Source organism: Electrophorus electricus, chromosome 4, assembly GCF_013358815.1.
Source record: "Electrophorus electricus isolate fEleEle1 chromosome 4, fEleEle1.pri, whole genome shotgun sequence".
NCBI lineage: Eukaryota > Metazoa > Chordata > Actinopteri > Gymnotiformes > Gymnotidae > Electrophorus > Electrophorus electricus.
This window is the reverse complement of record NC_049538.1, coordinates 21,597,862-21,619,812: the sequence shown is the minus strand read 5'-3', so window position 1 is coordinate 21,619,812 and position 21,951 is coordinate 21,597,862. Positions and strand designations below refer to the sequence as shown.

Sequence of the window (21,951 nt, the reverse complement as noted above, 5' to 3'; positions counted from 1 at the left end):
ATATAATAGTTACAAGTGAACGAAATTATAAATATTTGTATGGCTAAAAGTATAATGAGATTGACAGTTAATCATTAAATTTTAAGTTTGACAGGCGAGAAACGACTCCCTTTCCAATTTTAGTGTCGCCAAAATGCCTTCAAGTAAATTTCTAAGCTGTTTATAACTTAGCTAGGTAGCTAGTTATCTTACCTACCGTTGGCCGTTACACTTATATATGTCTGAACTAAGTTCGTTTCAAGCACATTTGCTTTTTGTCATATGGTGTAAGAAGATGTAACCAATTTAATAGAAACTTATAGCTGTGTGAGCGACTGTTTATGTGATCAGACTGTACGTCTGAGCGGCCGTCTGTTCCGGATGACTGCGTGCCGACCATAGACTGTGTATATATAATACAATCTAAGGCGACGACCAATGAACCGTTGGTAAAGAAACACTGAACTTCTAGGCTATAGCTGACTAAAGCAGTTAGCCAGCATGCTAGCTAAGGCACCGACATACCTTACACGGAAGTCAATGAAAGGCCAGCTATCTTTCTGATAACTCGAAAGCTGATATTAACGATCAGCCATCATGCTCTGACGTCTCTCACCTTATTTGGTGCCGAAGCGAGTATCACAAATTACCAATTGATATAAAATGTTTTAGTGGGAGCCATAATAATTAGCAATTATTTTAGTTATTTTACTGAAATCATATTTCCTGTGTGTCTCTCTTGATAAGCAATACTTCGGGGGCAAAGCACTTGGCACTATAAATCTTCAGAAGTTCAGGAATTGATCTAAATCAATGCCATACAGTAAATCTAAGCATGTAGAGCAGCAATGTTTTGTGACAAATCGAAATAGACAGTGTAACCTCAGCCAGCCTAAGGGCTAGAAATAGAGATCTGTTGCGAAATGTGGCTTGTTGCAATATGTTTTATGACAGGCACGGTGCTTTCCATAATTACTTACATACATAAAAAAGAAATTTAAAAGTTGTACAAATATACTGATGATGTCTCCTCGATTGGTGACGAAACGTCTGCAATCTAATTGCCAAGTTCGGCGAACAATTCAGAATCAATAAACAAGAAATACATGAAAGAATGTTAGTTACTTATCATCTTGGATGAAGGAAATAAATATCTCGGACTTCTACAGATATCTACAGCGTTATCCCGTCATGAACTGACCACATTTCAGTTCGGATAGTGTGAAGACAAACTATAATTGTTATTACGGCCCTTAAACGGACGTAGTGTAGCGGACAAAGTATTAATGTTTTGCATTCCCAAGCAAATATTTTTGACATTTACGGTGAGTTTCAAACAAGTACCTAATAAATGCAACATAAACTGCGCTAAAAAATTCAAAAGCTATGCTTCATGAACCACTGGTCAACAGAGACCCCCTACTGGTCTATGATTGTAGCAGTTCCTTACATAACTAACTAAAACGCTTTATCCGTGAGCCACCCAGCATATCACAGCGTGTGGAGTATTATTATTATTAATTATAATTAAAGAAATACGAAAAATTAAATATGATTACTGTGAATATTCTATTCAGATCAAGCAATAAAGATCAGTGATATAAATGTTAATGTTCTTGCCTATTATTCAATAAGCAGTGAATGTCAGGATTTTCCAGATTAACACAATATTTTCTTTTTACTGTTATGCCTATAGAGGATAACTTTTCAAAGAGGCTCGGGTCAATTAAAAATGATACATTAGTTGTAGAATTGAATGACTGTCTTGGGTCCCAATTTTGGTGCAACAATAATTGTAAAAAGCTGTAATAGATGGTTTTTCTATGCTATGTTAAACTATACTGCTTAAACTAGAAATTACATTAATGTTTACCCATATATGTGTAAAATCTATGCCGAAATTACATTAGTGTGTGAGATGTCAAAAATGTCTGTCTTGGTGTAGAGCGTATTGGTCTATAGGTGGCGACAGAGACCTACACAAACACTGCGTGTAAATAACATACAATATGTTGTAGTTCTAGTAGATATTTTATGTCATATTAATTCACCTTTTCTCAAAGCATTTTTTTCTCCCCATTATACTTTAACCTATATGTTGATGTAGAGTGCCTGGCCTCATGGTGTCCTGCAAACTTGTATGATCCATTAGATAAGAATTGGGCAAAGCCTTGGTAGAAATACAAATGGTATGTCCATTAAGTCTTTATGACACACCCAGAAGTGTCCAGAGTGGACAAATGCGCTTAAGAACTAATGCTCTGTGGTGTAACTGCTAAAGCTACCCCCACCCCATTCCACCCCACTCCCTTCTGCACCACATGCAAAGACCAAAAAAAAAAAAGAGAGCTGACATTATCTTGTACTTATATATTCTGCAATACAGTCTTCACCTATGCAGTCTCACTACTTAAAAAGCTTGTGTTTACCATAATAATTAAAATACATACTTTTTCAGTGGTACATATTGCAGCTTGGCAGACTCAAATATAATGGTTGTACTAATAATTGTACTACTAATAATGGAAAAAAACATCTAAAATATAATGGTTGTACTAAAATTGTACAACAAATTCTCAAAAAAGGACCAGCACAAATACTATAACAATATGCAAAATGTACAATATTATTGTTAGATTCAAATGCTAAATGATAAAATAGTAGAAATACAGAATCTCATGCCTTTTGTAATGTCATTTGGTTGCATGATCATTTGTTTGTTAAAGTCATGAGAAAGTGTTGTTTTTCTCATTAAACTGTCTGAAGACAGCTTCCTACTCATATTGGTTAGTCTATTTTTTTATTCTGAACAATTATTTTGTTGTAGTTCACAATATGATTTAGTAGGAGAAATTTGATACATTTTATATTTAGAATAAAGCTCTGAATTGCATGTTATTTTGGAGGACTGAGTAAACTAAGCAGTGGCATTAGGAAAGTGGACTGCACTTGAGGTTTTCTTTGGCAAATACAGGAAGCAGTTAACATGGCTGCTCCTCACTTTGATAGCACTGTCCAATTGAAATGGTGTTTTCTTTTGGGGATAATACTGATTAAAGGAGAATCCCATGGGGAAGTGAAGCTCCATTTCAACGAGTGACTCATTTCCGTAGCCTGCTGAGTTTCAGTCAGTTAGGGGTAGTCACCCATTTCAAAACTAAAAGTCCCTCAGACCTTTCTGCTGATGACATTTGAAGAACTGGTCATTGATCTTCCTTAATTTATATACCATTGTAAAAATGGATTATGTGCCTTTCATAACAAAGGGCTAAGGGGGTCCAAACAATCAAGTTCACACAGGCAACTAAAGAAGGAGCCAAAAATCACTGAATCTAAGATTAGGCAGGAAGCAGTAGCCTGCATATTGCTGTTGCAGAATATGTGCTATCTGACCGTCAACAACACATCCAGACGCTCTCCCTACAGGAAACTGGTTTAATCAGCCTGTGGTGGATCACTCACAAGGCAGCTGGGCAGCTAATTAAAACAAAGTAGGCAGAGAAATATTAAAAATATATATTTGCTGTTTTTTCTGACTAATGAAGTTAGAATAGAAAAAAAAAAAACCAATCTTCTTATATACATATATAAGTACTACGGCTTTCTCTTTTATATATACACAACCAGATATTTTATTACATGGCAATACCATGTCAATTTATAAGTTCAAACGTCATCCTAAAGACTGTAGTAATTATCCTTCACAACTTAAAAATAAGGGAATTCCAAAGATTTAAAATAGAGGAGTAGAGGCGTTCATTGTGAGAATGTTACAGTTATTGTGGAATCAGTTGATACAAATGAAGTGACAATAAGTGACAGTGACCCAATGTCCAGATATCCACTATGGCTCAGTCCTCTACATCTACATTGTACTGGACAGAAACACTGAAAAGCTTTGAGAACCAGTAAAAGGGAGTTATGGCATTTACATTTACTTGACACCTTTATCCAAAGCGACTTACAGTTATGACTGATAACAACTTGAGCAATTAAGAGATAAAAGCCTTGCTCAGTGCCCAACAGTGGCAACTTGGTGGTGGGGCTTGAACTGGCAACCTCTGATTACAAGCTTTGTTCTCTTTCCTGATGCTATACTGACAATTCATATTTTCAAGTTTCCTTTGGCCAGATATTTCTGAAGTCTGGCCAGATATTACTGAAAGCACATTTTGGGATACGTTAAATAAACTTTTTATGTTGAGGTAGTGACTGAAAGGTTGTTATCTTTAACAGATTATCAGCTTTAAGAGACATGTACATATGCCTACCATGAACAACTAGGCTTATCAAACAAAATATAGGAAACACTGCAGGTGGTTGACAAAATGTGTTTCTCAGATGTTCCTCCTTTTACATTGAACATTTCTGTTCATTGATATGTATCCCGCGGTTAATGCCAAGCACAGAAAAAGAGCAATTAGGTCAGTCCTGGATTAAACTACAACAATCTTAGTAAGGAAGATCTTAAGTTTTTGTTGTTATTGAAATATATACTTGCTGTAACATATCTACCACATCCTCAGTTGGTACTGAGGGAAACATAAGACATTGGTAGGTTTTTCCTGTCCTGTACCAATGCTGACAGGCAGGGCTTTCTGTGGCACTTTAGCAAGCGCCATACTCCTATCAAGCAGGGCCATCTGGAGTCATCTAGCCTATCAGAATCCAGTAGAGTGGCTAAGCACAGAGAATAGGAAGTCAGCATGACTGTGAACACCTCCTGCCAGGGTTCATCTGTGCTCATTTCCTGTATATCCTCTGTGTTAGCTGTTTCCAAGCCACAGGAAGCAGTGGACGCCTCACATTCTCAACAATGCTATGTTATTGTAACATGAACTATTGGAACAAACAGCTGAAGTGATTAGTTGTGAGAAAGCCTGGCTGGAGTAGGTGGTGACCTAAAAGCTCTAATAACACATTCTTTCCATCATCTCTAATCACTGGAAAGTAAGATTGTCTTTGCTAAAATGTCAGAGTCTTAATATTGTTGTTGTTGCCTGTTTTATATATATATATATATATATATATATATATATATATATATATATATATATATGTGTGTGTGTGTGTGTGTGTGTGTGTGTGTGTGTGTGTGTGTGTGTGTGTGTGTGTGTGCGTGAGGCATTGCAAGTCAGGTACGGAGGAGTTAGCTGGTAATTTAGGTCAGGCCGGTCCGAGGTTGAAAACAAGAAGCAGAGTCCGGGTGGTGTCCAGGGATCAGGCAAAAGACGAGTTCTGGAAAACAGGCAGAGTTCGGAAACCAAGAAGACCAACACGTAAAAGAAAGGCTTGGCATGCAACATGAGAGCAGCAATACTTTGCAAAGAGAGTGCGAGGGAGGGGATCTTAAATACTAGGGTAGCAATGGTGAGCATAGTCAATATTAATTAATATTCTGGTGAACCAGATTGGAGACGTCTGTGGGAAGAGGTGGGTGTGGCAGTGCAGGGATGATCGTGGTTCATGAAATCTGTGACAATATATATTCCCCACTCACCCTCATCCAGACGGCCTCTTTTTTTTTGGAGATTTAAATTGACCTTTTTAGCATTTGGCAGACACTCTTATCTAGAGTGCTTTGTTATTTACTGTAGCTTGTAGAATGTATCCTAGCCAGTACAGTAGGTTAGAGTTCAAGATACTATTGAGCTAGAATACTTATGAAATACAGGGACCAATGCTGATGCCTGGAAGTGCAAAACATGTATAAACTCTATCTCAGACAACGATAAGTGCAGTAACAAACAATATGAAAGTATCTAAGATGTTGTTCCTAGGATCTGCTGGAGCCACTCTCCCAGTTTATGGGTCACAATCCCTAGTGCTCCGATTATTACAGGAACCACTGTTACCATTTTGTCAGTCTGGATCTGGAAGTGCAATTGGAACTCTCCACCACCTTTGAGCGTGTGTCCCACTTTGACCTCAGAACGTCCAGCCCATACTTGGCACAGATGTTTCTGTATACTATGCCAGCCTCTTGGTTATGACAGTCCATGCACACTGCCTGATGGCATCTTGTTATTATGTGCTGGATTGTCTCAGGGGTATCTTTGCACAGCCTGCATCTGGGTTCCTGTCTGGAGTGGTAGATCCCAGCCTCTATTGATCTTGTATTCCGACCCTGTTCCTGTGCTGCTATGATTAGTGACTTTGTGCAGTCTTTCAGTCCAGCCTTTTCCAGCCATTGGTAGGATTTCTCCACATCAGCCACTTCCTCTATTGCCATTGGTACATGCCATGCAGGGGTTTATCCTCCCATGATGGTTCCTGCTCCTCCTCATTTCCATCCTCCTCTGGTATCTGCTGTGTGAGGTACTCACTAAGCACTTTTCCTCCTGGCATACTCCTGGATCTTTGATGTTTCATCCTTGGCATATATATATGTTATGAGAGTGTAGATCAGTTCTTTTTATTTTTCCTAACTTCATTGCTGCCATTAACAGCAATTGGCAAGGCAATGCATAAGCAGTAAAATGCCCTCCCATTGGAAAGTCATTAACTCTGGTGGTCCCAAAGTGTTCCACAAAACAATTAGCTAGCATACTCTTGGCTTCTCCAATGTAAAGCTGATTACATCTCTTGCAAGATATACAATAGAGAAGTCCTGCAGTAATAAATGTGGAGGAATTGAACAATTTATCCTTACTTTCTATTTATTTTAAAGGTTGTGTTAATCGATTTACATGTAGCTCATTATTTAACTGATCATTTATCTCACTTGCATGTCTTTGATGTTTTTGTCTTGTCTGTAGGAGATTAGTGAAGGCTTCTTAAAAAGAATGTGGTCTCTACATCATCCTGCAAGATTCTGAAGTGTTTAAGTATAATGTTAACCACTGTCGTATTTGGAGTATAATAAGTGAGCACCAAACAATCATTGACAAGAAAAGGCATCAGCTGTGACGTCCTTATGAAATCCACAATTATTAAAATCTTCACACATTTCCAAACTTTTCTGGAGTCTTTTTTTTCATTTCTATACCTTTTTTTGGGGGGTGTTTTTGCAGTTCTTGCAATATGAAGAGTTTTATTAATAAGTACTGTATTAATAAGAATTAGAATATAAAGGTTTTAATAGTTGGTGCTATTCAAACCAGCTTTAATGATTCTTAAAGCTTTCTTAAATTTCTTAATGATATTTGGTTAAAGATTTAAACAAAAGAAGTAACATTAAACCAGCTGAGAAAGGTAGAGCTTTGTCATTTGTCATTTGGAGAAAAGACCTTTACAAGAAGGAAACACTCACTCACTTTCTGTTGTATGAGTTTTATAGACAGACTATCTCTGACATCACTCCATAGTTACAGTCCTCCATCCAGTCGACTATTAGTCATCCCGAACAGGACAACCAGATTCTGCACAGAAATTTATTGTAGTTAATCCTTATTGTAGCCATTTCCGTCATCCCATAAAATTGAATATAGATTTCAAAAATATATATTTACCCATTTTTTTTCTCAACATTACTCACACCAGCCATTGCTTTTCAAAGTGCCATGCATGCAACATTGTAGCACACCTCATCACATTTGGAGCATAATGCTAACTGTCCAGTTCGTTATATGGGGCTTGACTGTGGCATTACTGGACATTGAAAATCCTATTATACAATTTTGTGCAATTTAATTTCGTAACAAGTGATGAGTTTTGTAACAAGTGATGAGTTCCTTCATCACATGTATAAAGGGGAAACATAGATATCTGTAATTTACAGTTTTATTACAAGTTACTTTAAAAAAAAACCTTTTTTTTTTTAAATTTAATTTAATTTAATTTCTTTTTTTAATTTTGGTCGTAATAAATGTGATTATCCACCCAGAATAATTGCACATATACTCTTACTCATAAACCATTTGTTTCTGTAAGTAAATCCTACAGCCACAAGTAGAATTTATGGCATTATTGACCTGTTTTTAACATTTTTCATTATGGAACTCAAATGCACTGAAGGCATACAAATGTGACTTTGCTGAAAAAAGCCAGCTACATGTTGAAGACGGAAAGACCACCATATTCATTTTATAGCCCACATCAATGTGGCCATGACAGCTTCCTAAATTGTTTTGTAAAACTTCAGCCAGTCAGGATATTCTGCAATAATCAGAATAATGTTTGTAATGAAAAAGGATCCACTGTAAGGGCCCTCTAGTTAATAAGATAGGTTAGGGTGTAGGGAGCCATAAGATTTCAACTAATGCAATGATGGTTTATATATATATATATATATATATATATATATATATATATATATATATATATATATATATACACACACACACACACACACACACACACACACACACACACACACACACACACACACACGTGTGTGTGTGTGTGTGTGTGTGTGTGCATAAGCCTGTGATAAGGGCCTATATTCATTTTAAAGTTACTAAGCTTTAGGGCCAGTTACATCAACATACTGCATTTGACCCAAGAATGTGAATTTCATTTAGAGTGTGTGAATAGATTCTCTCAGCACTGTAACTTCCAGACCCCTCCAATATCCCCTCAGGAGAAGAGGACAGTTAAGTGCAGAGTTGGTTGTTTTATCTCCTGGTCCACTCCAACAGCCAACAGTTTACTCCCTCCTTCAGTATGCCCCAAGGCTCTGGCAGAAGATAAGAGGCGCACTCCCCAATGGTGGGTGTTAGCGGGAGATCAGAGGAGCACTCCCCAACGATGGGTGTTAGAGGGAGATCAGAGGAGTTCTCCCCAGTGGAGGGTGTTAGAGGGAGATCAGTCAATGGAGGAAAGTAGATGTTTATATGCTTGTTGTTCTTACTAGTCTTAAGGCAATTATTATTATTAATAGTATGGGAGAACACTTGTCATAAAAATGAACTTGACCTTTAGCACTGGTGAAAATGGGCAATAAATATTAACAAACTAAAACACAGATTTGATAAGTTGTAGTTAATATCAGAACATAGTCCATTAAGAGCTTTAAATGAATGACACTTATGGTGTTAGTTAAACTTAGTAGGCATACAGCATACATGACAAATTGTCAAAAATGATTAATTCTTACTTAAACAGGTTAAATAATCCACTATCACATTCAACATTGGACTTTCACTGTCTTGTAAAAGTAGTAATAGTAATTTAATAAATTGTGTAGTTAAGAAAACACGAATAGATGATTAACATTTTGTTCAATATGTATTCTTGCTATGGTGTCTGCTGGAAAATTCTAGATGGTTCATAATATAGCATTTTTCCAAACTCTTCAAATTTGAATCCCTGTTGTCTCCTTTAATTGGGAGAGGCATGATGAGAAGGGTATAATGAAACTACATTATTGAACTTTCTTTTAACAAATTGACATGTTTTTGGCATAGTTAGTGTTTAAAGCCTATTGTAACATCTAATAAGACTCTGCTATTGGGTTGCTTGTACCTATCTGTATACAAGCAGTCTTAAGATATCCACAGAGGACTTTACAAATGCTTAAATTTTATTTATACATTTTACTTATGAACCTATCTGTTTGAAGCAGCTTGTTCAATAACTCTGATAACCATTAACGTATGTTGACATTTACTACTCAAACATAGTTTTAAATAACAAATGTCAAACTGAGTCCAGCTCTGAGGTCGCGACCTATTGTCTCACGCCTTGCACGGTCACTGGACCATGGAGTTTTGCTTGGTGCTGACTCTCAGCAACTAAGAGTGCTATTTCCTCTCATTGTCGAGTGGTCGTGAGCAGGAAGTCGGAAACGAAAGCAAAGCCAGGGGGCAGGGCTATTTAAAAATACCTGCACAATAACGGGGACCATAGCTTCACTAGGAGGCTGTGCAAACAACATGAAAAGTAGAATAGCCATAAGCATTGGCTACGACTCTTAACTTGGATCACCCATAAGTCTCCTATTACCTTGGGATAATTTAACGAACTCTTCGCCGCGACGACTTCTGACAGCTCTACACATTAGAACTAGAGGATCTAATTTTAGATCCAGTCATCTTTTGCAGATCTCTTTCATAGCCTAAAAGCTATATATTTCTGTTCATTTTGATGTATTAGAACGATTGTCGCCAAAATGAAGAAAAACCACTTTCATTCCTTGCTGTCGAACACGCTACATGCTAAATAATATTGCGGCAGCAGGTGTGTTTTTGCGCATCGTTCATCCCTGTTTATAGCGTAGCCTACCTTCTTTCTTTGACAGACTATTGCGTTGACTGGAATTTCAGTTATAAGCACCACGGACGAGAACGCAACGGACATTCTCTAAAGTGCTGACAACAAATGCATCTCACCCTGGTTTCTGTAACAACGTGGGCTGATAGCTAAATGTAAAATGGCATCTACAATTGAAAGGAAGACGCTGGAAGCTAACGAGTGAGTACCTGAATGTCCAAAACTGTCCTTTTTAAGCGTGTAACCTTACAGCAGACTCAACACTAGCCTATGTAATTGTGTAGAGGCCTCATATAGTCTCCTTTTATAATAAGTGATGCCAAATGTTTACACCAACATCTTCGTTTGGCACGTAACAACGCCTAATTGAAGCTACTTTACTTTTTTTCTAAGATGGAATTTGTGTATTAGCGGTTTATGTTGCAATTACAGTAAAGTGCGTAGGTCTGAGTACTTATAACCGCTGGCAAGCCAGGGCTTTGCATCACTATTCCCCTCGGGGGGAATCGACCGTGGTAGGAGTCATTGATGCATTACGCATTCATAAAGAGGTCTTTCAATTAAAAATAAATGCAAATATACTAAGGTTTATTTATAGAAATGATTATATCACCAATGACAAATTAATCTCCAACCTAAGGTTTTTGTTAAATGACTTGGTAATTTGAAATAGCACCCTCTGGCGATATTAATTAATGCAATATCAACGAACACGGACAGTGGTAGAAGCAGTGTAATACATGACTCATGGTGTAAACTCATCTTTTATGTTTAAAAAAAATATTTATTTATTTATTTTTTAATCTCCTCTGTGTGTTTTATTGTCATGGATAGAGATTCCAGCTTTCAATTAGACGTTACACTGATGTGTGTGGAAGGGATCTGTGTGTACTTTGGTAGATATATAACAAACCTCCGTTTTGTTTTCTATTTAGAGAGATACAAATGTTTCTATAAAATTATAGCTGAGCTCTCTTAAGTCATGTGTGAGTCAGGTTTAGGTAACTTCGCACATGACGTGGCCAGGCACTTTTCACTGAAGAAAAATTATTTTAGGTAATTTTCACATCAATCCACAGGGAACCTGTGGATGAGGTCCTTCAGATGCCTCCGTCACTGTTGACGTGTGGCGGTTGTCAGCAAAGCATTGGAGACCGCTTTTTCTTGAAGGCTATAGAGCAGTACTGGCATGAGGACTGCCTGAGTTGTGACCTCTGTGGCTGCAGGCTGGGGGAGGTGGGACGCAGGCTTTACTACAAACTGGGAAGGAAGCTGTGTAGGAGAGACTATCTCAGGTGAGTCTGGAGCTTATGCTTTTCTCTAGGAGACCACTCTAATGATCATGGGTTGGACATCTAATGTTGCTGTACACACTCTGGAGTCCAAAAAGGATTAAGTCAGAATTTAAAAATGCAGATAGGCAATGGGCTCAGCTTTTAGAATGACAACTGAATGTTGTACAGAGCACTAAATACTTTTAAATTTAAATTATTTATTCATATTGTCATTCAGATTACTATTTCTGCAGATGCTAAACACTTTACTAGAAACATTTACTTTGTACCTATACTCACCTGCCACACCAACATTTAACTTTGTTTCCCCTTGTTTTACACATTTTCTACCTTCCTTAATTAGTGCTTTTCTACTCTTTTAAATATGCTGAAATAAGATATTTAAAGTATTTTATTCATTCACCCCTCTAGTCTTTTGCCCACTGCACATATGCAGCATGGTGATCTTTTTTTATATATATTTTTTGTTTCAAGCATAAGTTTTACTTTTAAAAATGTTCTTCAAAAGCCTGAGTTTGGATATTAATAGATGATAAATGAATGGTAGAGATGCTTTGAAATTCTGTTAGTATTTTAAAATAAAATGGACTATTTGAATATACCTTGGCATTTCATAAAGCTTCTGGTTTAAGTAATAAGTACTGCTTTGAGTACTGCTTTTCACATTGCCTAAGTAAAAAACAGCTTGTGAAATGAAACCTGATTTGTGTGTGTCCTTCTATACACTGAATCTTGTGCATAAAAGGTTCCACAAGTTAAACACAAATAGGTGTTCACAACGGTGGAGCTTAATAAGGGCTTTACTCACTCATTCATATGTGCTCGTTTGTTCTGCAGACTCTTTGGTCAGGATGGACTCTGCGCTTCCTGTGAGAAGAGAATCCGTGCCTTTGAGATGACAATGCGCGTGCGCGATAAAGTGTATCATCTGGAGTGCTTCAAATGTGCTGCCTGTCAGAAGCATTTCTGTGTGGGAGACCGCTACTTGCTCATCAACTCGGACATTGTGTGTGAGCAGGACATATTTGAGTGGACCAAACTCAATGGCAACTTGGTGTAGTGTTCTTAGAAGACTCAGAAAGCTCTTGATTTTGCCAGAATCTACAATGGCTATTTTATCAAACAATCAAATAACGATGAACAAAATGCAGCCCTGCAGCATCTTGGCTGAAGGATATTGCTGAGGAAGTATATAGCTGTTCTCAACCCAGTCTCTTCCTTCAGTCCACTAGCATTTAGCCAAGAATGCTAATGCATTTTTCTAATGTTAATCTTTTTATCTTAGGAAAGCAAAATCAAATGTTTTTTGATGTATGAAGGCAATAATAGCTTTTTTTGTTTTGCTACTTTTGTACATAGTCATTCACAAATTTGGACAACAAAACACTGTTTATTGTAAAATCAGACATTTTCCAAAGATATGTGGATTAATTTTTAGAATAATAAACAAATAATGACATCTTTTGCTTTTTACTAGTCTTAGACTCTTTCCTTAATCATCAGATACAGATACCCAGTACTTTGGGAAAGTATAAACTCTCACTGGTACCATTTCCATTGTCTGGTCAAGGATTGGATTCAACCTACCTGTCTCTGACTGTTGATTGTTAAAATGTGATTGCACAGAACCCCATTGTGCCTTGTAGACAGTTTTACTGCTAACCTTGGCAAGGAGAGTGGGGCTTTTCATAATTACTGGTATATAGTTAGACATATTTTATACTGACCAGGACAATGGCTCTGCATTGAATGCTTTACAAGCCTGTACATGGGTTTTTCATGATGAGGTGATTGAATCCATTTTTATTTTGCTCTTAAATATGAATCAAACGTAATTGATTTGCATTCCATATTTACAGCTAATCTATACATCCAGTCATGTTTAAAAGAAAAAAGATCTGATTTGAAAATTTCACCTGTCAACCTCTCTGGCCATCCTTTCCTGTTTTGCATTGAGGTTTTTCCTTGGCTTCTCATCACATAAATCTGTCTTACAAGTTGTTGCATTATGCTCATCCAATTATGTTCCAATACACTGAAATAATAATTGAACATGGGTCCTTTATGAGGTCCTTAACACTGCATGGAAGAAACATTGTGTGACTAGCTAAATCCCTAACTAAAAAAGTATGATAAGTATTTTTGGTGGAATGTGTATACAAGGCAGCCTTAAAGGAAAATCTGTTGTATTTTTACTCAACTATGATTTATATTTTATATTGCCTGGGGTAAATTAAATGGAAAATTAAGTTAATAAATGGTCCTTTATCTAAAATTTGATTATTTAGATTATTTATTTAGTACAGTGAGAAACTTGGAATGTATTGCCAATGCGCAATTCCTTACATTTGACACTGTGACCTTATCACAGTGAGAAAGTCTTGCAGGACACATAGAACAGAAGGTTGGTCCAGTAGGGAGGTGGTGATTTTAAGGTGGTCCTCATTGTTTTATACCAGAGGTGGGTAAAAAATAGAGTTACTTAGTAATGATGTTGTAAGGAGATCGTATTTGGCATAATTTAGGAGTTAAATAAAATAAATTAAATAAACATTTCTAGTGATGTCTCTATCACTAGAACAGATGTGCTATGGCAAAAAGCAAAGATAATCTGCATGCGTTTTGGACCAATAGTTCTTAGAACATTTTGTATTAGCCTTGTCACATTAAATTATCTGCTTTTGTTGCAAGTCTTCAAATGCTGAACTTAATTGTGGTGTTTTATAATATATCCTGAAACTTCATACACACAAGCTGTTCACCCTTGTGCAGCCTTAAATATAATACACACCAAAATGAAAAGTACTAATAACTTAATAACTTGACTCAAATACATCAAAAATTTATTTAATGGCATTCTTAGCTTTGACATATATTCACACATGTAATTCTCATCTTAAATCACATATGAGCACCATTGCAGTAAACATCACAATAAAAAAGAAAAGCATGTAGAAGAAAGACAAACACAGGTGGATTCACAATAACAGGAATGGTTACTTATATAAGTGATCAGAGCAACTATAATGTGTCTGCAATGACAATGCCATATGGCAGTGAGTGTTTTGGACAGGCAGTGTGATTTTCTGCCTTTTTTTGTTTATTTTTAAGATAACATCACAAATACCTATAAAAACAAGTCACCATCACTTGGTATAAATACTTTTAGTCCAGGATCAGTGCATTATCAATTGTCCACTTCTTTCCAGGCATCAACTGGATTTTCACACCTGGTTCAGCTTCCACATGGCCCTCCATGCGCAGGTCCAGTCTGCTTCTCTACAATCCAAGTTTTCTTTTTTTGTTGTTTTTGTTGTTGTTTGTTTTTTTTGCTTTTTTGGTTTTTGTTACCTAGCACCTCAAAGGTCCAGCTATGAAGTACAGGGCTTTCGATGATTCATTTTTCATTGAATTCTTTAATAATTGTGAGAAAGTCAGTTTTGTGCTTGTCTTATTGAATTCCTCTGAACAAACACATGGCAAAGACCATGGCGAAGAGCTGTGAAGAAAAAACACAAAAATATTAAAACTCATAATTCATTGTGGTGTACATCAATATTTATGATTTTTAAAATAATGGAGATTCATCCTGGCAAAATAAAGATTTTCTTTTCTGTTTGCAATACATCACCACAAGAGGGCAGAAGTTAATCATTGTAAATCAGAAGAATTCATGTTTTCAAGCATTTCAAACCTCAGTGTGTGTGTGTGTGTGTGTGGGGGGGGGGGTTTCTAGTTTTTGAAGGAGACATCATTGGACCTGTCCTTTTTAAAAAAATATTTTATACAATTCAGATAATTCACTATCGACATAGAGGAAATGTAGTAAACAAAACAATACCTCAATAGTGAGTACAACAATAGCCAGGGCACCAGCCACATAAATGTACAACTCAAAGTAGTCCACAACCGATGAGTAGCACCCCTATTGAAACACAAACATAAAGAATACGAACAATAATTGTCTAAGGATGGTAGGTATGTGTTTTGTTCCATGAGAGTAAAGAATGTCTGAGTCCTTCATAGGCTCAGTGTCCTTTAATAATGTATGCATTACTGACAGTAAGAGGCTTCTCTGCCTTTGTCCTTGAACAGTCATGCAAAGATCTCTCATTTCAATCATCCTGTGGCTCTCACAACCATTCACCAAATGCTCACTTGACATTGAAAACATGAAAAAGCACTAATGAACACGTGGAGAGTCTGAGCAGAGTCATAATTCCATTTTTCAAGGGTACAGGTACTCTACATCAATTTTGTCCTGTTTGAAGTGGAAGGGACATAGCTGACCAACAGAAATGGGGCATTTAAGCCTTTAAGTATAAATAAATAAATAAATACATACATATATGCATTGTTTATACAATATAGCACACACATCCACACACACGCATGCACATACATTTCTGCCAGTGGAACTGTGCGCGTATATATATTGGCTAAACAATGCAAAGTAAACCTACTCAGACATGCATTCTTTGTACTTTCAGAAACTTGTCCTTAAGGGAATGAAGACTGTGTCAATCTCAAACCTTGTTATTACGGTACAGCATGTTGCCCGAGATACATTCCTCCTTGTTGCTGAAGCTCACATCTCCTAGGTGACTGTTCCTACGGCAGCAGGCCTCGGGCACCATCTCACTGGGGTTGAGGACGCTGAAGAGGCTCTCTTTAAAGTCCTCAGGACTGTTCACTCCGCAGCAATCAAACTGCAGCCAGAAGAGCAGGGAGACAGGGAGTCTAAGGACATGTCTATTCAGACATACATGATAGTTACAGCATGTCATGTACTACATATCTGAAATAGCAACTTTCTAATGAAATTCAAAATTAATTCCTTCTTCTGTATCTTTTCAAATTCATGCTTGGCATAAGACTATGATGTATATATTTACAGTAATATTTCTATTTGCTTATAAAATATTTTCTCTTCTCAATTTGTTTACATTCTTTACATTTACATGTGATATATAATCTCTCTTATACAGTATAGGTCACTGTCACTAATTAGATCCAGGAATGGAAGGTCCTTGACTATCATATAGAACATGTTTCTTCACACAATAACAATGGCTATTTTCTAGAGAGAGTAGACATACTGTGTTCATAATGGCATTCCATGTAGAGGTAAAGACATCAGAAGCATTGTAGCCTTGGTAGTGTTTCCTCAATTCTTTTGTAAAGTACTCTTTGGTCAGCTGTGGGCACAAATAGAAAGATGTCTCATGAGTTGATTAAGTGTCAGTCGGTGTCTACAACAATGCCACTTGTCTCACAGTGTGCTATGTGTTGTTCCTAGAAGAACTCTTAAGAGCCACTTACATGCTCCCGAAATATAAAGGCCAGTATGGCAGCAGCCAGCTCAGCCAGGAATATAATGAGGATAAGTATGAAGAACTGCAGAGAGGGGGTGGGGGAAGGAAGAGAGAGAGAAAGAAAGAAAGAGACAGAGATAGGGACAGAAAAGAACAGATTGAAAGAGAAAGAGGGAGAAAGACAGTTGGAAATAATGTTTGAGTTTAAATCAAAACTGCTTTTAATTTCATGCATACTCATGCTTTCACAACTAATGCCAACATCACTCACCATTATAAACACAAATGGATCAATGTTATGTAGCTGTCAACAGCAACAAGTCTTTGGAAGAACATAAACAAATAAAACCACATTTTTAACTTCTCTTCCAAGACAATAAAAACATCTCCCAAGACACACAAACACACACACACACACACACACACACACACACAGTGTGCATATGTGGCCACTCACAAAGAGCAGTAGACACTTGTTCTCTTTTATGGCTCCACAGCAGCCTAAGAAGCCCAGTAGAAAGAGCATGCTGCCCATAGCCAGTATGATGTAGACTCCAGTAAAGAGGAGGGGGTTGGCAGCCATGATCTCCCTAAAGCCTGTGGGGTCCACCAGCACCCATACCCCCACTCCCAGGAGAAATGAACCACCCAGCTGGGGAGAGAGGGAAAGAGACAAATGTTAATCACTCACTGGCAAAGTTACTGGCCAAATGTTCCTGCCTGGATGATGCCAAGATGCACTTCTTTCAATGCCATTTCTTTTGGGAAAGTTTCTGTAGTACTGTTCTTTATTATGCTATGGAATACATAATAATGTTATTGCTAGATGGGGAAAGAAAATAACAGCCAACACAAAATAACAGCCCACACAGACCACTGATTACTGTGTGCAGAGGATGAGATAACACCTGCAGGGTTTCACAAAGCAAACAGCCTAATGAACAGATGCTTCACAAGCAGATTTTATGATTTCAGAGTGTATTTGTAATATCCTATTTGATACAACTGTTAAAACCATTTAAGAATAGACAAAGTCACAGACAGTCCAAAAAAGCTACATAATGAGTTGTGCTACTCCTCTGAAAGAAAAGGGCTTGGGAGGGGAGAGGAGGATCATGTCTCTAGCAATCCTCCAACTGTCAGAGTGAAAGTGCACCTCCCTCCACTCCACCCAACTCTCCCACAGACACACACAGATGAAGGCTTGGGTAGACGCCAGGGTGATGATAAAACACCTGGAGGGATTGAGTGTGTGTGCACATGTCTTTTGAGATAAGGGCTTCATACACACAAAAACCCACAAACACATACACGCACACAGAAATGCACATCTTCCTAGGTTTCTCTCTCTCCCTCTCCCTGCCTCTCATGAGCCAGATCTGGAATTCTTCTCATGGATGGCATTAGCAATCTGTCAGCCTGTCGTGCAGAGAAAGCCGATGGCTCTTTTGCAGACACCTACTTTACCCATAAATGAAAGTTTGATAAACAGTATGAATATATTCAGGACATGGATGTTCTGTGAACAACAGCAAAGCATGGAATAAGTGTCTGTTAGTAACTCAGGGTAAGCTGTGGTTTTGTAATTGTATGCAAACCATTTTCTCTGTGTTAGCAGGATGATATCTGTGTTGGTCTGATTAATGCTCCACATGTGTATTGTGAAAACTGTGAGATCCTTCAGAGAGGGTCTTCAGTACTGCTCCTAGTCAATTCTCACACAATAAACACTGACACATTGATAATTGATCAAAGGAACATTTAGTACAATAAAGAATTAATTACTCATTCCATCTTATTCCTTATATTCCTTCTCTCTAGCACCTCCAGTTTCTTTTTTGCAGCCATAAACTATCCTGAATCTTTTAACTATGACCACTGTTCTCCTGGACGGGGTGAACCTTAAATGTAGCAAACTGCAGAAGTGTCTAAGGTCTGCAATTTAAGTTCCTATGAAAACATCCCATTAGAAAACATAAAATGGTGATAGTATTACATTACACATATGTATCCACTACAGCTTAGAGATCTAAATTTAAGAGACGTTTATAGAGAAAAGCATTGGTCCCATTCATTCATTTGAAACACTGTAGCCTAATTAAGAGGACTGACAAATACTCACAAAGATAAAGAAGTTAAAGACGAACATGAGGTACTTGATACAGCTGAGGCAGTCGCCTTCCATACTGGTCCCTCTTGCTGAAGCCTCCCCAAGCCCCTGGGGAAGACAGAACAGATTCAGTCTGTAGTGTGCACTGACACACACACAGGGATAGTGGTCTCACACACACACACACATATATGTGTGTGTGTGTGTGTGTGTATGAATATAGGGTGCTTACATACACATACTCTATGGAATGATTAAACCAATACAATAAAATATGTGTTGTCACCAAAATTTTTGCATTTCAAAGAGCTTTTTCCTCAAATATGAAAATATTACACTAATCGCTTGAACCTTTCAGGAGCAACCTGCCTGGTTTATAGCTCTTATATCGTATTATTTCAAAACGTGTCTCTTTAGTGCAATTAGTGGTAGGAGCCCCTTCTGTCGCAGAGAAACTTCTTTCTGCCTGATAAAGCACTCACTGAGATGAAGACCTATTAGAGTGCGCCACTTTACTTAAATGAAATGGAACCTTTTTCATTACTTCTTGGGGCTGCAGTCGTGAACTCACACAGCTGCTGCACCATTACTCAGACAAGAGTGAAGGCCTGAAGGCCAATTACTGCCAGGCATCATCCAGAAACGTCAGTCTGACGAGGGATAGGGAAATGCTACTGACTGCACTCCCTGCATATATACATAAGCAGCATTTCCAGAAATGGCCACTGTCAAAGACAAAAATATAGTCTCTCTGTGTACTATGAAAAAAATTATGGTTAGTCCCCATTCACTGTCTTCATTCCTGTCAAGGGCTTCATCTTTGCCAGTAGCACACTTTAGCTCACAGATCTCTCTAAAGCTGTTTCATGGCAGTATCCTTTGTGTAAAGTACAATATAAATAAAATTGAAGCAAGCTGAACTATTGCAGTTAACCAGCTGCACACACACAGGAATGCTAAAGCATAGGTATGCAGCTAATAAGACATGGTTACATGAATTAGTATGTTGCGATATATCTGTCCTAAGATTAACAGAGATAGATAGAGAGTGAGTGAGAGAGAGAGAGAGAGAGGGAGAGAGAGAAAGAGAGAGATGAAGCACAGAACAGATTCATCTTATGTGAATTTATTTAAAATGGTTTACATTTTTCACAAAGGACTATGCTAATCCAAGAATGCTTCAGCACTGTAAGCATTTTTGAGAGCCAATTCTGAAACATTTATGACTCACTGCATCTTCTAGGGAAGGTCAAAGTGATCAATAAACTTCAAATAAGTAATGCCTTGATGTCCTCCCACAGAGACACCATCAATAAATGTCAGAACTCAGCACTCAATTAAAATGGTTTTTAGGATAGTTTTTACCCATGAATCCTCACTCAATTTTATGATAGAATTATTCTTACCCATAAACCCTTACTGAAGATACTCAGGAATTAATTGACCAGCAGTCAAAGTTAAATACATCCTCTCAATCACCTTGATGGCTTCCTGATATCGATTGTGTCCTTGTGAAGCAGCTGAGCACTTATGAAGCCCTCAGGGCCATTAGGACTTTAATCACTCTCCTTCACTCCAAAGGGCAGACAGCTTAGTTTTAAATGAAATGTGCATCTATTACCACAACCAGTGTTATTCCACCTTCTTGGTATGGTTTTCACTGTGACCTATTGGGAAAACAGTTTGGGAAAACATTCATGGGGATATTTGAGGAATGTACAGCCTCGTAAAATTGAATCCACATTTGGGGAGAGGGCTTCCTGGTTATGTGTGCAAACACAAATGCCACCATCAGTTTGGTGTGTGCTGGGACCCAGTCTAAAGTTCCCAGTTGGACTGAGTGGGTGTAAAACAACCCAGACCAGTATAAATCAATCTGGCAGAGGAGCGTCAGAGGCCCTGGAGAAAGTGCAGAGTAAACAGCGCAGCTTTTCCCATGGCTCAGCGCCCCTCATCGATCAGATGGGGAGCTCTGGTGCATACTGCACATAGGCAAGGGTTCACGAAGAGACTTCCCACTCAGTGCAGCATGCTTAAAGGACGAAGTGCAGGCCAGCAGCTCTAAGGCTGACATAACACAAACCAAGAGCAGACAAAAAATGATCTTGGTATGATACTTGTCTCCGAAGCTGCAGCTGATGATTGTATGCCCTGCGGAACAGAGGAACTGTTCAAAGCAGCTGAGATATGGAAATTCTGCCCAGCAGTGCTAGTATATGCTGGCTTCCAGTAGTGAGCAAAGAAACAAGACTGCTTTACAGGGTGGATATGCATACCCAGCAGAGGACCAAAGGAGCACAAGCACTAGCACTACAGCACAAAGGAATAAGGGTAAAAACTAACCGACACTAGACACATGATCCATATTATCTAGACTACATTAGCAACTTAAACTTAAACATTTACACAACAATAAAAGATGTATACAATATCTTTTTGTAGTGTTTATTCTAAGAATGTCAGCTTTGGACAATTTATCTCAGAGTTGGTTTTGGGCATGCATCAGCCTGTATGTTTTCTCTTTATTCTAAAGACTGTGCCTCAGATCCAGTGTGAAGCATGCTCAGTAATTCAAACAGGCAGAGCCCAGAACAAAACATACTCAATGGCTAGTTAATGTAGGAGATGGCAAATGTAAATGACAAATGCACTTTAAGGTTAAATGAATAGGATCACTTTTTGGCATTGTTTAAAAGCAGACATTGTGGATACATCAACAAAGCATTAACATTAAAACAACAACACATAACACACCACCACTCAAATTCCATCCATAATACAACACCATCGAAATAGTTTCCATATTCCATAACACATGACCACTCAAATTACATCCATAATCCATAATCCCTCACCATCCCAATTAAATCCTTATTCCATAACACATCACTATGCAAATTATTTTCAATAATCCATAATATACCAAATACCATAATATATACTAAATTATATCCTTATTCCATAGTATCTATAAAACAAAACATTCTACTGGTCCCTCTACTAAATAAAATTGTGTTAAAATGTTAATAATTTTTTTTTTTTTACTTTTTACTACATTCTTTATTTTGCAAACAAATTTCAAAGGCTGTGTGGAGAAGCA

General features: G+C 37.7%; 2 protein-coding genes across 4 annotated transcripts in view; one reads left to right on the top strand and one right to left on the bottom strand.

Moving 5' to 3' along the window:
* Positions 1 to 9,622: 9,622 nt before the first annotated feature.
* On the top strand, positions 9,623 to 12,885 carry lmo2 (LIM domain only 2 (rhombotin-like 1)). The gene is made up of 3 exons (XM_027008757.2): positions 9,623 to 10,332; positions 11,211 to 11,426; positions 12,264 to 12,885. Exons 1-3 carry the CDS (start codon positions 10,292 to 10,294, stop codon positions 12,484 to 12,486), a joined length of 480 nt encoding a protein of 159 aa, XP_026864558.1. The 5' UTR covers positions 9,623 to 10,291; the 3' UTR covers positions 12,487 to 12,885.
* A 1,381-nt stretch (positions 12,886 to 14,266) lies between these two features.
* The window catches only part of tspan18b (tetraspanin 18b), a 38,756-nt gene continuing 31,071 nt past the window's right edge, over positions 14,267 to 21,951 (bottom strand). For 2 of the 3 annotated variants that reach the window (XM_035524877.1, XM_027008759.2), the window contains exons 3-9: positions 18,864 to 18,959; positions 17,199 to 17,393; positions 16,749 to 16,823; positions 16,526 to 16,624; positions 15,959 to 16,135; positions 15,268 to 15,351; positions 14,267 to 14,925 (exon numbers count right to left, since the gene is read on the bottom strand). In XM_035524877.1, coding sequence (XP_035380770.1) covers positions 14,878 to 14,925; positions 15,268 to 15,351; positions 15,959 to 16,135; positions 16,526 to 16,624; positions 16,749 to 16,823; positions 17,199 to 17,393; positions 18,864 to 18,959 — 774 coding nt within the window. In that variant the 3' untranslated portion in view covers positions 14,267 to 14,877. The remainder of the gene's footprint in view (positions 14,926 to 15,267; positions 15,352 to 15,958; positions 16,136 to 16,525; positions 16,625 to 16,748; positions 16,824 to 17,198; positions 17,394 to 18,863; positions 18,960 to 21,951) is intronic. The other variant, XM_027008762.2, reaches the window with a different exon arrangement.